This window comes from Netta rufina, assembly GCF_964035555.1.
Source record: "Netta rufina genome assembly, chromosome: 5".
NCBI classification, from domain to species: domain Eukaryota; kingdom Metazoa; phylum Chordata; class Aves; order Anseriformes; family Anatidae; genus Netta; species Netta rufina.
The window spans coordinates 38,581,848-38,604,201 of NC_140128.1; the positions used below are offsets into that span (position 1 = coordinate 38,581,848).

At 51.5% G+C, this 22,354-nt stretch overlaps 3 protein-coding genes across 5 annotated transcripts; 2 read left to right on the plus strand and 1 right to left on the minus strand.

Moving 5' to 3' along the window:
• Positions 1–680: 680 nt before the first annotated feature.
• Positions 681–6,418, minus strand: AHSA1 (activator of HSP90 ATPase activity 1). Of its 2 annotated transcripts, none has more exons than XM_084287206.1 (9): positions 6,235–6,418; positions 5,911–6,101; positions 5,672–5,754; positions 5,202–5,319; positions 3,517–3,605; positions 3,090–3,221; positions 2,240–2,341; positions 1,491–1,542; positions 681–1,088 (listed from the first exon to the last, which is right to left on the minus strand). In XM_084287206.1, the coding sequence occupies exons 1-9, from the start codon at positions 6,312–6,314 to the stop codon at positions 916–918; spliced, it is 1,020 nt and encodes a 339-aa protein (XP_084143332.1). In that variant the 5' UTR covers positions 6,315–6,418; the 3' UTR covers positions 681–915. The 2 variants fall into 2 exon arrangements, with proteins under 2 accessions (XP_084143332.1, XP_084143331.1); XM_084287205.1 differs by having other exon boundaries at positions 3,090–3,224; positions 6,235–6,416.
• A 152-nt stretch (positions 6,419–6,570) lies between these two features.
• On the plus strand, positions 6,571–17,190 carry VIPAS39 (VPS33B interacting protein, apical-basolateral polarity regulator, spe-39 homolog). 2 transcript variants are annotated; one of them, XM_084287311.1, is made up of 20 exons: positions 6,571–6,625; positions 6,712–6,804; positions 6,889–6,988; positions 7,777–7,920; positions 8,567–8,605; positions 8,933–8,997; positions 9,908–9,964; positions 10,905–10,997; positions 11,647–11,680; positions 12,127–12,229; positions 12,316–12,343; positions 12,536–12,609; positions 13,169–13,244; positions 13,542–13,676; positions 14,240–14,281; positions 14,699–14,788; positions 15,209–15,295; positions 15,680–15,769; positions 15,951–16,055; positions 16,280–17,190. In XM_084287311.1, exons 2-20 carry the CDS (start codon positions 6,712–6,714, stop codon positions 16,298–16,300), a joined length of 1,476 nt encoding a protein of 491 aa, XP_084143437.1. In that variant the 5' UTR covers positions 6,571–6,625; the 3' UTR covers positions 16,301–17,190. The 2 variants fall into 2 exon arrangements, with proteins under 2 accessions (XP_084143437.1, XP_084143436.1); XM_084287310.1 differs by lacking the exon at positions 6,571–6,625 and having other exon boundaries at positions 6,671–6,804.
• NOXRED1 (NADP dependent oxidoreductase domain containing 1) lies at positions 16,570–22,196 on the plus strand (the record flags this gene model as incomplete). Its single annotated transcript, XM_084287917.1, is given in 9 exon segments — positions 16,570–16,611; positions 17,910–18,039; positions 18,737–18,885; positions 18,889–19,061; positions 19,366–19,538; positions 19,896–20,076; positions 20,690–20,844; positions 21,041–21,263; positions 21,905–22,196. Coding segments are annotated over 9 exon segments (1,518 nt in total).
• Between the last annotated feature and the right edge of the window lie 158 nt (positions 22,197–22,354).

Sequence of the window (22,354 nt, forward strand, 5' to 3'; positions counted from 1 at the left end):
TTGACACTTCCAAGTGGAACTCACCTCTCCCCTCCCTCTCTTCCCCCAAATAACCAGTTTATGTGCTTTAGAAGATACCTCAGGGAACAGGCTGTACTAGCAGAAGAGAACAAGCTAATGGCTCTTCCTCACCCACAGAGGCAGCAGCTGAAGTGGGGTCAGCCAGAAGTACTGCACCTTGTTTATCTTAGAGGAATAAATCCCACCCCCATTGAATCTAGTTTGTTTTGGCCTGGAGCTCTTAGAGGTAGCTGACCCTTGCTAGAACCATCTTGTAGGTGAGAGTTTGCCCAGCAGTGGTTTGCTGATTTCCTTGGACACTGAGTGACAAAATAATCGTCGTTCTTGGGGAGCAGGCTAGTACGAGTGTGTGAAAGGATTGTGTTAGAGAGCAATATGCAAGGGAGGAGAGGGATAGCTTTAACATGATCTTAAATCTCTTCAAAAATGGGAAGGGTTCAAAACATTTACTAGCAGATCAAAAGCAGAGAGAAAGCAAGCAGCTGCTCAAACTAAAAACTGCATCAGGCTCATGCTCTCCACTCACCCAGAAGTGAGGAGTAAATCACATCGGGATCAACACTCCTCACTGATCAGTGTTTTTCCAGACAGATCCCTCCCTCAGCCTGGCCACCAAACCTTTGAACTTAAGCCGATCTGAACACGCAAGTACCGTGGTGTTTTTTTAAGTTAGGTTTATTTAGCAATAGAAGTATGTACATGTAAGAGAATCCCCTGCAGCACGAGACATGCATAAAGCAGTGAGGGACTGAAAGTGGTACTGCTCAATGGCCTTCCTCATCACCTGTCATCCCACTCTACCCAGCAGCAGGGCCAAGATTAGAAAGGGAGAGGTGAGAAATGTATCAGTCCACGTGGCAGAGTCTTCAGGGAGAGCCTTTCCAACAACCATTATTAAAACAAGCGGGCGCCATAGCCAAATGTCTGTTTAATGCCCTCGAAGTAGTAGCGCTGCCAGCCTTGCTTTGTTCTTTCCTCCTCGCTGGCAGGAATGCCCTTGCCTTCCAAGCACACCTCCGTCTCACCACCTTTGTCAGTGAAGTTCAAGGTAATTGTTGCGAAGTGCCCTAGAAGGAAGCAAAATAAATCTGTCAGCAGCAGGCAGTACGCACAGTACGTTCTCCTCCTCCTCCTCTCACACAGCACCGCTTAAAAAGACTCCCCAGGCTCCTCCCCAGTAGGATCTATTTATGACAGCTGCAGGCCTTCCTAAGAGAGGGAGGAGAGAGCTCTTTTCACAGGGCTCAAAGCAGTTACAGCTTGCTTGGCTGTGGCTGAAGCTGCTGCTTCCTTGTTCCTGATCCCCGACTGCTGCTAACCAGTGGATCACGACTGACCCCACTGTGTGGGATATGAACCAGGGTTAAGGCACCCTGGTTGCTAGCCGGAGTGCTGTGTGAGAAGTGGGGCTGGAATCCTTCAAACACAGGCTCAAGTTGTAATGCCAGAGTCCCTTTTGGACTACTTACCAGCTGGCCAAGATTTAAATCTCCATTTCATAACAAGTTGCTTCTCAGGGACCTGGGAAAGAGAGACAGAGAGAGACATTGAGGAATAGTAGTTTTTGCAAATCCCGCAGTCCAACTGAAAACAACTATAACTGTGTTTGATCTTAAGAAGTCCCTCAAGAACACCACAAGCTGATTTTAAGTGGCACTTTATTTCCACCCCTCTTCTAGGAAGGCAGACCAGGCTAAACCTGAAGCAGGCATGGGCAAGAACACAGGAAAAAGTAATTTTGGAAGCCTTACAGATTCAGACTCCAATAGTAGCCCACAGAATATGAGTGTAAGTTCTGAACGCTGTTCACCACATTCAGGTGCTACCTATCACTGGAACAAAGTCACTGAGACTGCAATTTCTGATTCAAACACTGAGACAGATTCCCTGTCCACAAGACTTCTTTGGCACAAGGGCTAAAGAGGAATAGGGCCAGTTGCTATCTTTAATACCTCTCCCACCCTCAATAACTAATTAAAATCACACAAAGACAGGGCAGATGCAGGACTAGATGCCAGATTTTCTCCCCAGGCTACAGTCCCATGCATTTACTTATACTCTAGGGAACCCTTCAACAGCAATTATAGATAACCACCAGGCACCAGCTAGGGATTCCTGATTAGTGCATTATAACTCAATTACAGTATTACAAAACTGCTGCTTCAAAACCAAAAAGGCTGCCCCAAAGCAAGATGCACCTGCACTAGTTGGTACTTACTAGGTCAACAAACTCTCCTGTGACGCTGCCATCCAGCAACTGGAACTTGCCTCCTTTATCAGCCTCCAGAGCTGCTTGTGCGTGGGTGAAAGCTTGGACCATCTGAAAAGAATTCAGGAGACCAGGATTACTTGCCATTATCCACCGGCAAAATTATTTCCCAATAGCTCCCACCTAGCTACAAAACTTCTGGAAGAGGAGGTGAGTCAACAGAACGAGGTCTTCAACAAGAAAAGACAAGACCCCTGGCCTGGCCAGAAAAGCACAGCTATAGCCACTACAGCAGCATCTTGCTTACCAAGGGAAAAGAACCCCCAGCTTTCAGTATGTGCTCTGTGCACTTGTTCTCTAAACCATGCTTTGATTTACCCTGATTAATTCCCTAATGAAACCTGGTCCAATGAAAATATGATATTTATTTTATTGAAGGAGGAACCAAAAGCTAAGACCATGTTTAACTAATGATACAATGCTGCTGTCTGTACTTACACTATGTAAAAGCATGCAGGGAGAGGATCTATCCCCTAATAAGGCTAACGGCACCTAAACTTAAAAGGAAACAACAAAATCCAAAAGCATGCAACTGTAAATCCCAAGAGATGTGATCACATGCAGTAAGGGACACACCTACAGCCAGGTGCTGACAGCAGCCTGGAGCTGGCTGGCATTAACAGTCTCTTGTCAGCTGCATGAAACAGTCTCTCGTCAGCATGCACGAGCTTCTAGCAACTGTTGTGCAGACCAGCTTTCTTGTTCCATTCTCACGGATTGCGAGTGTCCTACAGAATGCCTTAAAAAGCTTCTTATAACTAACCTCCTGTGTGCAACAACAGAACGAGCCTGGAATTACCTCTTGAGTAACGAATACCCGGTAGAGCTCCTCAGGAGATGTTAAGAACGTGTCCTTCAAGCTGATTTTACATGTAGGGATCTTGACTCCTATGGATTTGGACTGCGACGTGGCAGAACTGCTGCTGGCAGCCTTCTAACAAAACAACAAACAACTGAAAAACACACGTACTTTTTCTCAATCATCTCAGTAAATAGTCATGTACCCAAGGAAAAAACAAAAGCCTTAGGGAAACATGCAACATCGTGTTTGAGTACAAAAAGTGGGTTTATTGGTCTGCTTGAATTAATTTCTGCTACAAATGGAAACAGGCCTGAACCACAGGTTGACAGTTACTGCACACATATCCTACAACATTGTTCCTGTAAGCCCCAAAATCTAATACACTTCTTCAGAGACCCAAAAGCACGTTTGCAGTTTTATTTACCTTGCGGTCTTCTGCTTTAGGTGCCACCTGAGGTGTTGTTTCCATGTGTTCACCATTCACTGTGGGCAGTATCATGCCCTGGGTGAATTCTGGAAAGACAGCAATGTGCCCGTGAAACCAATAATAGATCAAACAGACCTTTCATCTCTCATTTGAAACATACAACCAAAAGGGTCTTCCTGGTTTTTCCCCTGCTCTTGCTGGCAGCCCCATCTTGAAACCAGTTAAACAAACAAAAAAAGGTAAACAGGTCTCATTTTGCACTCACTACTCACCGCTGAAGGACATAAGAAAACCTGTCTACCGCAAGAGTTAGGAACTTTCTTCCTATTCCTAGCCTCAGCATATGCCATCGTACACATCACTTTTCTGCCAACATCTGCCTTGCTCTCATGTTGATTCTTTCCCCTCTCACTCCCCAGTACAAATAGCAATTGGGTTTCAGATACTTTTACCTTGATGATCTGAACAAATCAAACTTTAAGTTGCTTTTCAGACTGGTTCCCCATTTCTCAGATGACTGTAGTACAGAATGAAGTTATTTCTAGTTACTTCTAACTCCATCTTCAATTTATCCTTTTTGGGCAACACACAGAAACCCGGAGGAGGTCTCTCTGGTGCCCTGCCCAAATACTTTTGTAACTCCACCAGAAGTTTCAGCTCATTTCGTCATCACGTTTGCTTTTCCTACAGCTCTGTCACTTCTGCCTTTACCTCTCATAGGATGGTTTGATCTTGCCTTCCCTTTTGTCTGTTCCAACCGGCAAAACTCCATCATGTAACAGAACTTTATTAAAAATTCTATAATCCCAAATGCTGCAATACTTATTTCCCACCAGCTACTCTTTATTTCAGCCCACCAGATCATAGGGTTCTTTCCGAACATCATTCTCATCTTCCTCTGGGTGACGGCACCTCCCAGTTTGAACAGTGAAATTTAAAAACTCGAGGGTACAGAAACTTGATCCAGCAACCTGTGGTGGCTTATACTGAAAGAAACCTGAATGTTGAGTGTGTGTGGCGTAATGTAATAAAACAGATACAAAAAGTGACATTAGGATTTTCAGCCTGGATTAGAGAGCAGAGCTGAACTCTACCAAAGAGCATTGCTGGAATCAGAGATTTGTTTTTCTCTAAAAGTGTTTTGTTCCAGATGCTGAGACTGCTCACTGAGTGACACCAGCAAAACCTGCAGAGTACCTTTAAGTTACCAGTTATTCTCAAATCCAAATAGCCCCAGGCTCCTTTTCAGTGCGCTGCTTTTCTCTTTTGCCACACTAGTAGAGAAAAACACACCTTTGAATGGAGTGAGCTCACTAACGGCCAGCTCGTGCCACACGCAGTGGCTGACACTCAGCATCACCATGGCAGCAAACACACATCACCAGGTTCATTTTCCCTATAGCTGACCTTCAGCAGGAGAAGGACAGTCCCAGTTTTAAAAAACACCCATCAGAAAATGCTCTTCATTAATGGATTCCCATCAAAGTCAACCTGGACTGCACTACAGTGTCTACAGACAGAAGTGCTTTGTGCCAAACACTAACCATTTTCTAAAGAGATAAGAAGGTAACGGTTGTTTCCTGAAAGCCTTCCTGAGGAGGGGAATAATCCCTCTCCTCTGCGCCCAACCCTTATTGAGTACTACCCCTAAGGGTCCCATAACCCCTCTCCTTCTCATGTACCTGTTTTGAGAGTGCTGATGTAAGTTTTTATTGCATCTCTGATCTTCTCTGCACCCTCTTGCTTCATCAGGGTCTTCAAGTTAGTGTCAGGCTCATCTTTAGCAAGGCTGACAAGGATCTAAACAAGGACAAACGCTAGTTAACAAATCTGTGCTTGCACAGTCCTTCTGTTACTAGATCCAACATCACAGCCGGACTTCAGCTAAGTTTTCACAAGCTGCACTGCAGTTTTACAAAGTCTTCTATTTCATCTACTGTTGGCCTACAGCAACATACACACCTACCTAAAACCCTCTGCGTGCTACAGACAGATCCCACGTACATGAAAGGCAAAAATTAATTTGATAAAAGATGCAACAGGAAGTTAGAGGTCTCAAACGCAGGAAATTTCTACGCAAAGGAAACATGCCCTGAGGGCTCTCCCTAGAACAGCCGCACACCCAGCAGTGCCAGCCTGTAGCCGCGCTCACCTCAACTTCATCAACGTCGTTCTCATCCGAGAGGTTGGGAATCTCCACATAGCCTTTGTACTTCACTCCCGTCTTCGAGGTGCCTGCAACGACAGCGATTTTGCTTGGACCACCGTCCCTTACTGTGGCTGTGCTGCGAGCAACGTGACATCGCTCCCCATTAGTGCAGTTCCCAATGTGCTGGGCCCCCCTAACCTCCCCCTTACACCCAGCCTCGAAGCCGGGGCACCGCCACTCACCGGTCCACGCCAGCTTGATGGCCCACTCGTAGAAGAAGATGAGCTTCCCCTTGCGGTTGTTGATGGAGGCCTCCCCGTCCAGCTTGCTCACCTCGGTCACCTCGCAGGCCCCCTCCTCGCCCTCCACCCGCACGGGCAGCAGCAGGGCCTTCAGCCGCTCGCTGGACCAGTTGGAGGCATCCCGCTCCGTCCTGCGGGGAAGCGCCGCGCCGGGCGGTCCGTCACGGGCCCTCGGGGACCGGGGGGGGGCAGAACCGGGCCCTCCCCGGCCCCCCCCCAGCCCCGGGGGCGCCTCCCTTGGCCCGGCCGGGCCCCGCGCCTCACCAGTGCCAGTTGTTGACGTTGGTGGCGTCCGCCCGCTGCTCCACGATCCACCGCGGGTCGCCCTCGCCCCACTTGGCCATCGGGACCTCCTCCTCCTCCTGCTGCTGCTGCTGCCTCCCGTGGAAGCTGCTAGAACCGCCGGCCTCCCGCCTTCCTTCCGCCGCCGGCCCCGCTCCCTTCCGCCGCCCCGGCTGCGGGGTTCCGCCGCGACTTTTCGTTCCGCCCGGCTCCCCTCAGGAGCCGCCCGCGCGGGGCACGCCGGGACTCGTAGTTCACGCGAGGAGCAGGCGAAGGGCGGGGGGGCGGCGGGCGGACTACAAGTCCCGGCGTGCCCCGCGCGCGCGCGGCGGCCGCCCTTCCTCAGCGGCCGGTGCCTGAGGCGTGAGGGGAGGTGAGCGGGGAGCGGGCGGCGGGCGGGGGCCGTGGCGCTGAGGCGCTGAGCCCCCCGTTGCTGTGGCGCTGCCGTTGCCGTTGCAGATGAGCCGGCCGCGGGCGGACGAGGAGGAGTACTGGCACAGCTCCAAGTGCCGGGCCTTCACCTTCGACGACGAGGACGACGAGCTGTGCCAGGTAGGGGCCGGCTGCCCCGCGGGGCCCTCCCCCGGGGCTCCCCGGTGAGGCGGCCTGAGGCGAGCCCCCCGTGTCTGTCCGCAGCTGAAGGAGTCCAAGCGGGCGGTGAACAGCCTGCGGGACATCGTCGACGATGAGGAGGACGAGCTGGAGAAGGTCAGCTGGAGCGGGGAGCCCGTGGGAAGTGAGTGCAGGCCCCGGGGTCTCCCGAGGCCCCCTCCCACCCCTGCGGGTCTGTGCCCCCGCTGCTGGCTGCCCTGCCTTGGAGCTCATCGCCCGCAGGAAGCGTGGCACCTGCGAGCCAGCGAACATTTTACATGGGGATCACCCACTGAGCCCCTTCCTGGCCTGTGCTGCAGCTCCTCCCAGCAGTCCTTACTTTGCCTTTTCCCATCCAGTGTCTCTGCCCATCAGCTATTTTGTTGTACCGCCCTGTCCTAAAGCATGTGAAAAAATGCATGAAAAAGGGAAACCCGTGTCTTGAACAAACAGAAGAGAGAGGAATGCATGTGAACATTGACAGCTGTTTTGTCAGTGCGGGGAGGAAACCTGTCTTAGTTCCCCATTGTCCAGGGAGGTCTGCTCTTATTTGTCTGTTATCTGAGGCAAGACAGGGATTCTCTGTCTTGGCTGCGTACCTGTAGAGCATGGATGATGCTTTACCTCATAACAGACACCCAAATGTTGAGTAGCATATGCTTTTCTTTTTAATACAAGCTATAACAAGCTGTACAGCATTGCTGAAATGCAACCATTTCCAGAGGGCAGTAAGCAGCTGTTTGACAAGTACTGTTACATGAAACTGGGATTCTGCACAGTGCATCCAGTTAGCACCAGGTGTCAGACTTAACCAGGACAGTTAGTGCAGAACTGACCGATTCACCCTTGATAATATTCCTGCCCTGCTGTAAGAACTTTGTTTACAGGGTGGTTTCTCTTTCCCTGTTCTGAATACCCTCTGTCTGTGCACAGGCATCTCCTGGTCAATCAAAGAGACCGCCTCCAGCAGCTCTGCCTCCCTGGAGGGCCGAGACTCCAGCCTACAGAAGGGCTCTTCCTCCAATGCCGCTTTACCCAAGCAAGTTTCCTCCTACTCCCTAAGCAGCCTATTCAAAGGTGAGGTTCCTCATACACAGTACAGGCAAATGGCTTTTCCCACAAGAATATCAAGGGGAAATCAAGTTACCTTATGTAAATCACTAATAAGAGTATTACAAAACAGGGAAGCTCCAATTCCTCTTCACTGTGAGGGTGCATCTGTCACCGGTCAGAAACTGGTGACTGTGCCTGCCTTGTGCAGAAGACAGGCAGCTCTCACATTATGGGAGGTGGATTTGGGGATTTTGGCTTTTGATAAGCTAGGCTCCACAGAATAGCAAGGTAGAGCCCAGCACTTCACAATCTGTTTGCACAGTGGAAAAGAGCAGGCTGCAAAAGGACTGGTTTGATCCATGCAGGCCTCACCTGACCCTCATTGGCTCGCTGCTGCTGGTAGCAGTGTGCAACATGGGATAGTGTGCAGCACGGTTTGTGATGGCACAGGCTATTTCACATGGTTTGTGATGGCACAGGCTATTTCAAAGCCTCAGGCTGCAAGCAGGTGAGCCCCAGCTATGCCAATGTGGCACGTATCTCTGCAGAGTGGCCTGTTCTGCACTCGCATGGCTGCAGCTCACCGGACTGCAGTCTCGACCCGTGTTCCCTCTGCAAGAGATGTTACCAGAGCAGAGACACTCTTTCATGAGTTTTGTTTTGATTGCAGGACGAAACAAACTTCCCAGTTTACAGTCCCTTTCGGATGGTAAGTTCAGAACCCCTGCGTCATTTTGGGATGGGTGTAGGTTTGCATAAACCACAGCATTTCCAAAAAAAGGTGGTGTCATCTTCGTGGTATCACAGAAATGGGTTGTCTGAAAGTTGTTCAGCAAAGCAGCAAAAGGGTTGGCGTGATGATTTGAGGGAATCCGTTTATGTACAACTCATGACTGTTGGGTTTAAAGCAACTTTGTATAGCCATTTGATGCTTGCGTTTGGGTCTTCTGACACAGAAACCAAGGACAGGGCAGTTTTGGAAGTAGGTATGAGTCAGGATTTTGTTGTGCTCCTCAGTTTTGTCCTTCCCTTTCAGCCCTCTCGGACACAGGAGTTAAAAACTATGCCCCAGAGCTGCGCAGACCAAAAGCTGAGTACAAGGTGAGCAGCCTGTGTTTGTAGTGCTGAGATGAGAGCTTTTTGTGCTCTGAAGGTTTTATGGGAATTGATTAATGGCTCTTTCAGACAGCAGAGGGCAATGCAGGGATTAGGACAGGGAGCTGCAAAATGCAGACCCAGTGCTGATTTAGGTGTTCTCTGCCCTTACCCAGAAATAGGGAGCTTTGCTGAGGGTATTGGTTATTCCTTCCCCTGCTGAAGGCCCAGCAGTCTCTGTGAAAAGGATTTCTAAATAGCGCTTTGCCAGTAAACTGCTTTCATGTTTGGTCAGATGAACTGTGTGCTCATTAAAAGAAACCTAAAAGTTTCTAAACTTCTTGTTCGTGAATCCCTGGGACAGGGAGGGCACAGGCATGGGGCATCAGCTGGCAGGAGCATTCTTCTCCCATAGAGGCAGTGCTAGGTGCTGCAGAATCCAGGGGTTTTGGGGACTGGGTGAATTCCTCTTGTCCCAGCCCAGCAGGTGTGAGGCTGTGGTACCCTGTCCACAGGTCCGGACTGTGACAAGGCTGAGCACACGTCCCCAACAGCTGCAGACGTGCACAGTGCTAGCACAGCTGGCCACACAGATGAGCACAGACAGAAACCGGTGCCTTTACCAGCAGACATAGACACACAGCGTTCAAGTCAGACGCTGAGCCTCCTTTCTATCTGACCAATATTGAATTCTACCAGTGGAGTATAAAAGCACTCTGTGAGCCTTTCCAGTAGCTCTCTGTGCCCTTATGCTCGTAACATCTGACCTGCAGTTATATATTGACTTGAGATGCTCGTGTGCAGTGGTTCCCTAGTAGGGAGGAACTGGATCAGCTTTTTTTTTTTTCCCCTTTTATATTTGGGTTTTCAGTAATTTGTTGTTCTCTTGAGTTCCTCTTTCTTTCTCTTGTGGCAGGACTACAGCAGTGATTGGAGCCCCAAAGATACAGTCAGGCGAATGCAGAGGGGCAAGGTAAGAATATTCCTCTTTCATCTGCTTTCAAGAGGAGGGGGGGGGGATGCTCCCAAACTGCTTTGTGTTTCTCCATGCTTCTGGCTGTTCCATGAGCAGGAAAGGGATCCGTGTTGCTTGCAGCATCTGGCAGGGATGGTGCTGTGCCTGTCTGTTGCTTTGCCAGGTGGCAGCGCAGAGATCACTGTAGCTCAGGAGCAGCAGAAGACCTGGAGGGTTTTGTTGGGTTATTAACTGAGTCTGCTCAGCTTTGACAGGAGGTACCTGCACTGCTGCACCCCTCTCTACCCTTTCATCTCCCTGGGGCTCTGTTTATGGAAGATATCCAAGGCTGGGGGGCTTTATTTCACTTCTTAGTTGGTGGCAAACGGAGGGATGAAGATGGAATCTTAGTGTCAGCTGCCCCAGTTCGCAGTGAGTGCCCAGGAGCTGTGTGCAGCCCTTAAGAGCTGCCTTCAAAGCTGCCTGTCCTTAATAGCTGCCGTGCTGAGGCATGCTGGACAGAGGGCAGGTGGACCAAAGGCTGAGAGAGGCCACAATTACAGGGTAAAGAAGGGGGGAAGAGTCGTGCAGTTCTACTTTTCCATTCTCCTCCATGGGAAGAACACTATGGAGTTCCCTCCTCCTGTCAGGACTGGTGGTTTGTGGCATGCAGGGAAGTTTGGCCTTGTTGTGAGAGTCTTTGTACTAAATGTACGGTGTCTGCTGTGCTAACCCAGGCAGTAACAAGGGCTAACTCTGTAACCTGAGCAGACAGCTTCTCAGGGATCGCACAGCACATGGCTTCAGCTGAATGGGAAGTCCTCCAGTGGTTGGTGGGGCAGTGAGTTGTGGTACTGAAGGGCTCATGTGGAAAGATCGGGTAACACCTTAGGGCTTGGTTCAGCGTGGGGACTTGCCTGATGTCTTGTATGTCTGCTTGTACCTCTTCTTTCTCCAGGTGTGCTCTCTAGAGAGATTTCGCTCCCTGCAGGACAAGCTGGTGCTCCTGGATGAAGCTGTGGCAGGGCACGATGGGAATGTCATTACAGCCGTGAGTCCTGCTGGGGCCGTACAGGGCTGGGATCCCCTGGGTGACCCCACAAAGGGTGCTTGTGTGAACAGTCAGTTGGCCTCCTCATCTTGCAGGATGGGGTTTCTTTAGCCCAAGTGAAGAAGTTACGGAAAATTGTCAAAGCTTAAGGCTGGAAAGTTCCATATTCCTGCAGGCGTTCCTGCCAGCCTGCAGAATTTATCAGGTAATAACAAGGAACCCGATCCTTCCGCCCTCAAAGGGCTCCTTGCAGCAACTCCTTAAAGGCCAAGGTTTAATCTGCTCCCTGCAGCACAGAAGATTTGAGACTTCATTTTTTTCTGGTTTCCACGGTATCAGGCAGCAGGTGGAGCTGTGTCAAAGCTTCCCCCATCCAGGTCTTTTAAGTCCTTGGATGCTTCAGGGAAAGGTTTTTCTTTGTCTCTCTAAGCTAAGCTTCAGAGAAGCCAGGCAGCTGCGACCCTGGCTCACTGCTTTCCCTGTGTCCGGTGGGTTGCAGAATTCAGCGGAGCACTGTAAGAGCTGTGCCTTCAGACACCCTTACAAAAGTTTCCCCAGGCCTTGGCCAAACTTGACAGTTTGCTGTCTCTGTCTTAATTCTGGTGAAGACCGGTACGTTCAGCTGAGAGCTGCCTCTCTGTGCTCACAGGTCCTGATATTCCTGAAACGGACGCTAAGGAGAGGTGAGTGTGACTGGGGCGAGGATTTCTGTAGCGTGTTTCAGTTAAGGACAGAGAGGCTAGTTCTTTACCAGCTGCAAGTCACAGGGAGACAGCAGCCGAGGTATTGCTGCTTTACTGAGCGTGAAATATTCCTGCAGTGGGTGTAATGTGGGAGGGGGGTGGTGGTGCCCATCAGGGTCCCAGAGAGGAGCTTTAAATGCTGGTAGGTGGTGAAGGGGTAAATCAGAATGAATCCTCAGGAGTGGCATTCTGCTTGGAATTCACCCAGCAGCCTAGTGAACGTGTTTCTTCTTCTGTGTTGTAGCCCCTGGAGACTAGGCTTTGAGGTGGGGTAAGGTTGCTGAATCCTGCTAATTGCTTGCAGCTCCGTGCACCGTGCTGAGCCCCCTCTGGCTTGGTCATGCTAACTTGCTTTGCTCACACGTGCACATCCCTCTCTCCTGTAGAAATCTTGTTTCGGGAGCTGGAGGTGCGGCAGGTGGCCTTGTGCCATCTGATCCATTTCCTCAAGGAGACCGGTGAGCAGAAGATGCTTCTGGATCTGCTCAGGTGAGGCTTTGCCCAGCCACGTGGCAGATCTGAGCACACTGCTAGGTATCTGCCTCCATTTAATGCTTGCTTAATCCCCTTTGCAGGTTCCTAGACAGGACTGAGGAAGTCGCTGTGAGTATTTCCAGGAGCAGAAGCTCCCTTTGCTTGGTGAAGATGGTGCACTGAGCATGAAAAGGGCAGGGAGAGGTGGCTGCAGGGTGTCTGGTTGTCAGGCGAGAGCTTTGCATCCCTGTTGTGCCCCCTGGAATCCTGTACATCCTAAGTTCATGAGACAGACTGTGCTTCTTTTCCGTCTCCCTCCAGCTCTCTCAGTATCGGGAGCATTTGAACATCCAGGATGTAGAAAAGAAGAGGGAATTTCTGAAAGGATGCATTGGGTAAGGAAAAACGGAAGAGTGTGGGAGGGGAATGTGTGCTCCACAGAAGCTGGTAATAAAGAAAATGAGACCCCTGTCCAAGTACTGCAGCTTAAATAGTTCCAAAGCTGATGCTGGCTTTGCCTCAGTGGCAGTGGGGTTTTGTGGACATACATGTAATGCAGACAGAAGAATTTGTGTTGATCACTAGTCCAGCATCTTTTGCTACTTACCTGGGGGCAGAAATGCTTTGTGGGCCTTCTGATCGGGTTGTGAAGGGTGAAGGCTTGGGTGCTTGAGCACTTAAGGAAATTGGTAACATCAGCTTTAGGTTTTTCTGTAAGGGATGCCACATAATTTTTTCTTCTGTGGAGCCTGTCTGGGAGAAAGGCAGCTGGAGAGGGCAGTGAATGCAGGGTTGATGGGGCAAGTGCTTGAGTACCTACTGTCAGGCTGGGAAGAGTAGGGGGTGTTCCCCACATCCCTGTATGTGGAGAGCACATTCAGCAGAGGAAAACATCCTTAGCAAGTGTGCTATGTTAAGAGCTGCTGACTGTTTTCTTCCTGCGTGTCTGGCCAGGCTGCCATTTTCACCTGAGGATATCTCCCACATCCAAGACCATTACACGCTGCTGGAGAGACAGATCATAATCGAGGTATGAACTTTTTCTTTTGCTGGTCAGGAGGTGACCGCAACTATCTGAGATCCCTATCTGTCCCTGACTCCTACCACACTGCATCTAAACAGCCTGCCTGGCTGGTGTAGTTTAACTGCTCTGCAAGCTGCTGTGCCAGACCCAGACCCACGTGTGAAATAGCAGATGTCAGACTGCGTGGTGTGCTGAGGCTGTGCTTGGGCTTTGCTATCACAACCCTCTGCCCAGACCTAAACCCCATAACTGGGTCAGGCGGCTGCCCTGACTCGTGTTCACCCTCTCTGTCTGTTTCCTCAGGCCAACGATCGGCGCTTGGAGACCGCTGGGCAGTCAGAGATATTTCAGAAATACCCTCGCAAGGCCTCAATTCTCAACATGCCACTAGTGACCACTCTCTTCTATTCCTGTTTCTACCACTACACGGAGGCCGAGGTGAGGATGGTGTGGTAGAGGACCAAGGTTACATCTCATCCCCGTAGCCCTCAGTATGTGAGGTGTTTAAGCTGGGCATGTTAAGGAAAGAAGGGGGGGAGGTCATATTTCATTTGTAAGAGAGACCAGAGAAATGAAGCTACCTCAGCCATCTGGGACCAGGTTGGAGATTTCTTTTTTGCTCTAAGAAAGGACATTCAACCTGGGGTGACCTATCACAGTGTTGCTTCCTAAAAGAAATCACTGTCTTGTGCTGCCCCCAGGCAGACAGAATTAGTCCTTAATCCCACGAGGCTGAGGTGTATGGTTCTGGTCTCTGAAGTGCTGGAGGTGCAACAGCTTGAGAGAATGTAGGGAAAACCAAACCAGAGACCTAATGGAGTAGGTTGGTTGCTCTCTTCTGTCAGTTTTTCCTTTGTCACTGTAATGAGCAAAAAGCTCATAAAGACTTTGATAGCAGGGAGATTCATCACGTACAAGGCAAATGCCTTACAATGAAAGGTGTTTGAACCTCTATCTTGGCCTTCTCTGTTGAGTTTGCACTGACTGTCTGCTCTTTCTAGGGAACATTCAGCAGCCCAACCAATCTGAAGAAAACATTTAAGGTATGTGAGCTTCCTGCAGTGTGGCAGCACCAGCTGAAAACGTGGGCAACTGAATTGTGTTTAGCGAGGGGGCTGGACAGGAGTTTGAGAGGCTCAGCACGGACACAGGGGTTTGGGAGAAGCACTGCATTCTCCTTGGGCAGGCCCATTGTGGAAGCTCAGAAATGCAAGTGGGAGTCATGTGGAGGTTTCCACTGTCCCACTGAGCAGGGGCCAATGCATCCTGGCTGCAACAGCACTTGCAAATCCCCATCTCCTGCTCTCTGCAGTGCTGACCGTGGTCTCAGGCAGTATCTCACTTCCTTGCCTGGCTGTTTTTGTGGTTTCTGACAAGGCTGGGGGCAGGTGCCGTTCCTCTCCATCCCACGCAGGCCTTCTGAGCAGTGCTAGTGCTCTGACTGCAGCTCTGCCTTGCAGATTCCTGATAAGCAATATGTGCTGACTGCCCTGGCTGCCCGTGCCAAGCTGCGAGCCTGGGAGGATGTGGATGCCCTCTTTACCACCAAGGTGAGTTGGGGAAAGCCTTGCTGGGAGTTCAGTTCCAAGTGCTGATATCTCCTCCTGATAGCTGGCTTGTTCCAGAGTTACCAGACAGACTGGTTTCATTTCAGCAGGGCCCAGCAGGGTGTTACAATATATTCCTCCTCTCCCTGAGCTCTGCTGGGCCTGGACTGGCTGCAGCAGCTGCGCCAGAGTCGCAGGCTGCCCTCATGCCCCTTTACCAAATGGTTCACAGCCAACCTGAGCCCAGCCCCTGGATGAAGGGCTCTGCCAGCGGTGCGTGTGGTGGCTGGTGGGGTGCGTTGCTGGCAGCTGGACAGATGTTATTTCTTCCTTCTCCAGGGGAGAACCAGTTTCTTGCTTCCTCTTGCAGTGGCTGGAGGGACTGCCCGTTAGGTTTAACAAAAGGTTTGGCTGTCATTTCAGAACTGGCTGGGCTACACCAAGAAGAAGGCACCTATCGGCTTCCACCGGGTGGTGGAGATCTTGCAGAGGAACAACGCGCCTGTCCAGGTGAGCAAGGATCTGCCTGTGTCCTCTTGGTCTTCACTGGGATTTGAGGCATGATCGATTCCCCAGATGAGCTGCGTGCAGAGCAAGCTCTCCACAGTGCACTGCCAGCTTTGTTTGCTATAGTTACTTTCTATATGCTTCATCTATCTGGCAAAGGCTGACCTCATCCCTAGAAATGAGGTAGAACAGGACTTGGAGCTTTGTGAGCAAAGTTTTACTGCCCTTGGAGTCCTTAGCAAACTCGTCCCGGCCACTTGTTGCCTTAGGATGGATGGAGCCAAATCTGTGTGACCAGTGACCTTGAAAGAATTTGTAACTGGAGTGAAAGAATGGTGCAGGAAGTACCTGCAGAAGGGAGCTGACACACTCTTCCTTCCCTTGCAGGTGCTGCAGGAATACGTGCGCTTGGTAGAGGATGTGGAGACACGGTTGAACCTTGCCACAAAATACAAGTGCCACGATGTTGTCATAGATGTGAGTCCTTGCTGTGTGTGCGCAGAGAGGGGACAGGAGCCTGCTCTTTCTCCCCAGCTTTCCCATGCAATTTGTTGCTGTGTGCCTGGTGGGGTTTGCTTATTGCTGAGTCTTGGGAAAACTTCCAACTGTGGAAGTGTCCCCTTCGCTCAGATGTGTGCTGGTTTTGCTGTTTATCTAGACATACAGGGATCTAAAGGATCGCATCCAGCTGATGGCATATAAATGCAAGGTGGAGAGAGGCTCTGCAGAGGAAGAGAAGATAAACAGCATACTCAACAACACGGTAAGAAACACCTACTTGTTGCAGAAACTCTCATCAGAGATGGCTCTTGGTTAGGTGTGCAGAAAGGGCATGGCTCTCCTACATTCTTTTCTCCCTCCTGGGAAGCTACTGTCATGTTTGGGGTTACATTCAGTGTAGGAATGTAGGAGTGAAGGGTGAAGCTGATAGAAGTAGCAGATCTGCGGTCAGCACTGATGTTAGTCGTGTTTTCTTCTCTCTTTTAGCAAATCCGATGGAAGAACTGAGCACCTGCGAGCAGCCTGCTTGGACGTTGCCTTGCCAGCGAGAGAGGGAACTGCAAAACCTGGTCCAGCGCCAACAGAGCAACTCTGTTACTCCTCATTGCATGATCAGTGTTCGTCAGTGACAGTGGGTGCCCGTGGCTCGTGGGACAGAAGCGTTGAGGCTGGTTGAAGGCAGCGGCTCTGATGCAGCCAGTGAAACCACGGAACTGATCCACCAGGGCTGATTCCTTTCGGAATCTGATTCTCTTTGACCTGGCTGTAAGCCGGGCATGGCTTTTGTTTACAGAGGGAAGTTGCTGGGCAAGGCAAGGGTACGTTTGCTCTGTGTGGTGTCTGAGTTTATAACTAGCAAGAGGAAGAGGTCAGCCACGCTCATGGGTCTCCAGCAGGCAGTGCTGACCAGTCCCTGTAACGTTCAAGCTGGCTTCGGCATCACCAGTCATGGCTGTGGAGAGAGTAAAGCCAACTGGGCTGTGTTCTCCCTGCGTCAGAGTGGGATGGGGGAAAGGGCCAGCTGCACCTTAAAGTCCATTTCTTCGTTTTGTTGTGGCTCACCCTACGAAAAGAAGCGTTTTATGAACTCCTGCAGAGAGGCAGGGCAGCAGCCTCTGCCTGTATCCCCATGCTGGCACTCTGCAGCTCTCAGCAGATACCTTGGTAAGGGGAAGAGCGAGCACGTTGTGCGGAGCTGGTCAGAACCCTGCTGGGTTGGATGGAGAGCCAGGAGCGACCCTTCTCAGTCAGCACAACCCTGCTGGCCCCAGCAATTTTTTTTTCTCAGAGTGTTATGCCAGAAAGGATTGAATTGCACTTTCTCAGAAAAACAACTCCTCAGGCAACTGCTGGCTCCATCCTTCCAGACTTCACTTCCATTCCTGAAATAAAGCTGTCTCTTTCTCCTTGGGCTGTTTATTTCCTTCCTGCATTGAGCACTTTGCCACTCTGTGCAGGTCCTGAGCAATTTCTCACCTTCTGCAAAGTCAGTATGCAGGGTGTTTTCTTAGGTCCTGAAAAGCACATTGAGTGTCACTGGGAAGAGGCTTTGCTTGCAGCACTACCTTATTTCACACCTTCCAAGCCATCAGCACACATGAATTCATTTGAATGTTGCAGGAGCTCTGCTGCCCTGTGGGTCATTGCAGAGAGTTGAAGGTTATGTGCAGTAGTGCACCACTTTGAGGGCAAGTTTGGGATCCAGGATCCTGATTGCACTGTGCACTGTGATCTCAGTTTCTGTGGTCACTGCTGGTTTACTTTATTTTTCCTACAGAATCATAGGACTGATTAGGTTGGAAGGGACTTGATGATCATCTCATCCACTCCCCCTGCTCAACCAGGGTCACCTACAGCAGGGGACCAGGACTGTCTCCAGTTGGGTTTTCAGTGTCTCCACAGCTGAAGCCTCCCCAGCCTGTCTGGGCGACTTTTTCTGTATTTGACCACCCCCCTGTTTAACAACAACAACAAAAAAACTGTTTTCTTGTGTTCAGAGCGTTTTCATGTGTTCAGACGGGATCTCAAATCTCCCGATTTGTGCCCGCTGCCTCTCATCCTGTCCCTGGGCACTGCTACCACGAATAGTCTGCCTGTTTTCCTTCCCTCCCATCAGGTATCTATACGCATTGATCAGACTTCCCCTGAGCCTTCTCTCCAGAGCGAGCAGTCCCAGCTCTCGGCCTTTCATACAAAAAATGCTCCAGTCCCTCAGCCACCTGAGCAGCCCTTTGCTGGGCTCTCCGGTATGTCCACATCCGTGCTGAAGAGCCCAGAATGAGGCAGCACCCTTGGTGTAGAGGAGGGATCGCCTCCCGTGGCCCGCTTCCTAATGCAGCCCAGGTGCTGCTGGCTGGGGTGAGGTTTGCTGCCGGGCTAACCATGTGCCCCAGGCCAGGACGGTGCTTGGTTGTGGGATTTCTGAGTGGAGCTGCTGGGCTCTGGAAGAGGCGATGCTCCTGGCTCCTTGTAGGAAGGGGTGAGTGCCCCGAGGCAGCCGGTAACCGGGCACTCGCCATGGCAGCGGGGACACAAACCAGGACAGACCCTGAGCGGGTAGATCCTTGGCAAGCTGCAGGTGAGGGATGGTGCAGGTCAGGACCCCAACCACATGTGGTGTGGCAGGCATGGGGCAGCTTTGTCCCTGGCTCAGGCTTGGCTGAGGGAGTTTCCATCCTAGTGAGGCCTCTTACCTCGTGGGAGCCGTATGGCTGAAAGCCTTCGGTGTCTCTGCATCTCTAGTGCGGGTTTGTGGTACTCTGAGTGGTGCTGCAGGCTCCCTGGCACGAGGCAATGGGCACAAACTGGTTTTCAGAGCTGCTCATAGCCACTCTGGTGTGACAACTGCCTCATGCCCCCAAAAGCATCCCTGTGGCTCTCTTCAAGCACTGCTGCAGCTACCAGGCAGGGCTCCCGCACCTGCATGCTGCTGCTGAGCTGCAGCCATTGGGGACATAAGAGATGTCTGCAAGGAGAAGCCCCGAGAAGAGCCGGGGTCTGTGTGTTGTCTCTACCTCCTCTCTAGCAGGTACCGGGACGGGCTGCAGCGCTGTGTGGCTGGAGGCCGTGCCCCTCTTCTGAATCCTCGCTGCTGATGCTCGTCCTGGGCTAAGATGTGCGACATTGCAGAGCCCTTCGCGTCCTTCCAGGCTGATGAAGCCGTGGAAGGCGAGGAGGGGTGGCTGTACCTGACAAGGCGCCGCAAGGGGCTGGCAGTGAACGCGTGTGCCCACGCCGTCTTCTTCTGCAGGCTTCTCCAGGCCCTCAGGTAAGGCGAGGTGAGCTCCCACTGCTGGCAAAGCATGCTGCTCTGGTGTCATGGTGGGGGGACCTCACAGCACCGAGCTCTTCCCAAAGTGCTGCATCGTTACTGAGCTAAAGCGTGATGCAGGCACATCACCGGTCGGGCTGGTGCAGGTCCAGATAGCACCAACGTGTCCCTGGGAGCCTCTGCCTCTCTGGTAGCCCTGCTGAGGACCATGGCATGGGACCCTTCCCGGAGGGCAGAGCTGCAGGTGGTCTGGGCAAACGCGGCTCCTGCTGGGCTGACGGCAGCTCCTCTGCTTCCCCAGACCAAATGGGACTGGGGAGGCATTGCCGACGTCCCTGGTGGGCAGCCGTGGCCTGAAGGTCGGCATTATCGGCGGGGGCCACCTCGGGAAGCAGCTGGCCCGAGTGCTGCTGGCACTGGGCCGGGCTCCGCGCCCCTCTGTCCGCATCTCCACCCGGCGCCCCGAGAGCCTGGGTAAGTGCTCCCCAGCCGGGGCCTGGCAGCGGGACTCGGTGTAAAACTCCTCCTCCTAATCGTATCGGGGCAGAGAGGAAGCAGGGGTTATTAAGCGGCTTTTTATAGATGCTGAAAAGTAGCCAGATCCCAGGGCTCGGCTCTATGGCTTTAGATCAGCGTGCATGGGCCGAGCTCTCTGTCTATTCCTGGCCAGCAGGCTGCCTGCAGGAGCAGTGATGGCAGCCAGCCACCCTCTGTGCCATTTCAGGCAGGCAGCCAGCCTGCGAGGGGCGGTTGTGCATCACCCACATGTGGGTGCTTCTTCCCCGTGCTGGCTCCGTGGGCTCTGAGCCCCGTTCACCTCTCTTGCTGCAGCAGACCTGCAGGAGCAGGGCCTCGCCTGCCTCTACGACAACGCGCAGCTGGCAGCCTGGGCAGACATCCTGTTCCTCTGCTGCCTGCCGTCACACCTGGCATCTGTCTGCTCCGCCGTGCGGACGGCCATCAGGAAACCCTGCGTGGTGTACAGCCTCGTCACCGCGGTCCCTCTGCCCAGGTAAAACGGCCCAGGCCATTTTTGCAGCCCAAAGCTCGAGGGGTGAGCGCAGCGTGTGTGCTCTGGCCCAGCCAGAGCTGCGGGGGAGCACAGCTCTTCCCGTGCCTAACGATTTTGCTGCAGAGCATTGCTGCGAGCCTGGTCGTGGTCAGTCAGTCCCCTAGGCCCCCAGCTGCTGGGTGCATGGGAGCACTTCAGAATCTCAGCTGGTTTTCTAAAGGAAGCTTTAGGCTTTGTGGCTCTGAACTCAGACATGGTCAGGAGGTGTCAAAGCCGCTCCAGCTCAAACACTGCCCTGGTACTGAAACCGCGCTCCTGCCAGGGCCTCCGGTTACTGCTGTAGGATAACCATGAGGTAACGCAGTGAAAAACATGCAAGGCAGCAGCCTGCATTTTCCTCAGGCAAAAAAAAGCAAACCCAAGGCGTTTCCTTTCAGTTTGCAGATCCCACACAGGACAGCTGCTTCCTCACTTCTCCCCCAGCAGCCAAAGCAGGGCCATGCTGGTGCTCATCGCAGGGCCGAGGGAAGGGGCCAGGGGCTCTGGAGGAGGTGGGCTCTGAGGTATCCTCCTGTTCTGGCACACCCAGTTCTTCGTGTGCATTTGTTTTCAGGTTGAAGCAACTCCTTTGCTACAATGCCATTGTGAGGCCACAGTACCAATGCCCTGGCCAGGAGCCCACGAAGGAGTGGGGGATGAAGGGGACGGTCACAGCAGCGCTGCAAGACCTTGCTGTTGTGCAGGCAACATGCCCCCTCAGCTCACAGGGTAAAACCTCTTGCTTTGTTTAAACTCAATAGCAAAGATTAATTTTAATACCCTCACCTGAAATGATCCTAAATTAGAGGTTTCAGACAAACCAGCTCTGATTGCTAAGGCAATTCTTTGCAGGCCCGTGAGTCGAGAATCTCTTCACACCTGTGTGCATATTGGTCGTTGACATTTGATTTTGTTTGTTGTGCAGGGAAAATCAGAGTCAATGGCAAATGGCTGGTGGGCATTTTCTATGCAGCCCTGAACAGCAGCATGTGGCAGAGCCTGCCTCACCAGAAGGCACTGAAATTGCTCAATGACCTCTGCTTTCCTGCACACTGCCCCATCTGTGCCGAGCAGAAAGCTTCCTGCCCGCGGTTTGAGCGTGAGAGTTTTGTCAGCAAAAATTTTGCCTCTTCAATGACTCAAGAGGAGTAAGTAAAAGGTTGAATGCCGAGGTGCTGCTTGTCCGGGTTTTCTCTTTGCTCTGAAACGTGCCACATCCCACAGCCAAAGCACGGGGCTGTCTTGTTGGGTTGGAAGGTGCTGAAATGTGTGCTGCTCTCAGGACCACACACCTGCCGGGAAAGATTGCTTTAGATATGTTAGCAATAAAAGACCAGACTATCATCCCTGAGTTATTTTGTCCTGCTCCCTTGTTCCTGTTTGTCTGGTAGTTGGGATTGTCTGAAGCCTCTGGTCAGGACCGGGACACTGGATTAAAAAAAAAAAAAAAAAAAAAAAAAAAAAAAAAAAAAAAGGAATACCTGGAGAGGACGTTTTTTATGAGTAATGAACGTACATTAGTTCAAGACCAGGTTACTGAGGATGTAAAGTCAGGGGAACACTGAGGGAAAAGGCTCCTACTGGTACAGGATCTCTCTACAGGCGTTACATTTGGTTCTGCTATGTCTGGCACAGTAATGCCTGGAACACCTCAGCTTCACGTCTCGAAGTCTGATTGTTTCTCAAAGACCAGAAAAAAAAAAATAGTAGTCAGACACTGAAGAAAGACGTTATTTGTTAAGTTATTAGCAAGCTACAATAAAAGATTCTGCTTGTTCTCTCTTCCCAGAACCTTCCCCTGGTTTGACCTGACAGCTGCACAGCTGAGAGAGTCTCCCTTTAGCCAGCTGCTAGACAAGAGTGAATTTCTTCAGAAGCATCTTGCTCTGCTGTACCAGGCGTCTTTTGGAGACTGGCCTACAAAGCAGCGTGGGCTGATCAGCACCAAGACATCTCTTACGTCAGCTGTAGTGGAGCCTGGCGTGGTGTTGGCTCACAAAACCTCACTGCCCACAACCGCTTCCAACATTTTCTCAGGAATCCCAGAGGAAACTGCTGACTATGATTCTAAATCCTCATAAGCTATAATGAAGCCCATGGCAGAATGCTTTGCTGAGATCTCATCCCAAAGGGATAAATCCCAGATATTGATAACCCTCTTCCATCATTTCTCCTTCCTGGACTCATGCAGTTTTATTTGGTAGAGGAACAGACTGTAAGGACGTTGTATTGCTGGGAA

Coding starts and splice junctions, on each gene's coding strand:
- AHSA1 (XM_084287205.1), bottom strand. CDS start 6,314: ATGGCCAAGTGGGGCGAGGGCGACCCGCGGTGGATCGTGGAGCAGCGG. Junction 6,102..6,234: donor AACGTCAACAACTGGCACTG/GTGAGGCGCGGG, acceptor GCTTCCCCGCAG/GACGGAGCGGGATGCCTCCA. Junction 5,755..5,910: donor CATCAAGCTGGCGTGGACCG/GTGAGTGGCGGT, acceptor CTGTCGTTGCAG/GCACCTCGAAGACGGGAGTG.
- VIPAS39 (XM_084287311.1), top strand. CDS start 6,712: ATGAGCCGGCCGCGGGCGGACGAGGAGGAGTACTGGCACAGCTCCAAG. Junction 12,610..13,168: donor TTTCTGAAAGGATGCATTGG/GTAAGGAAAAAC, acceptor GTGTCTGGCCAG/GCTGCCATTTTCACCTGAGG. Junction 16,056..16,279: donor ACAGCATACTCAACAACACG/GTAAGAAACACC, acceptor TCTCTCTTTTAG/CAAATCCGATGGAAGAACTG.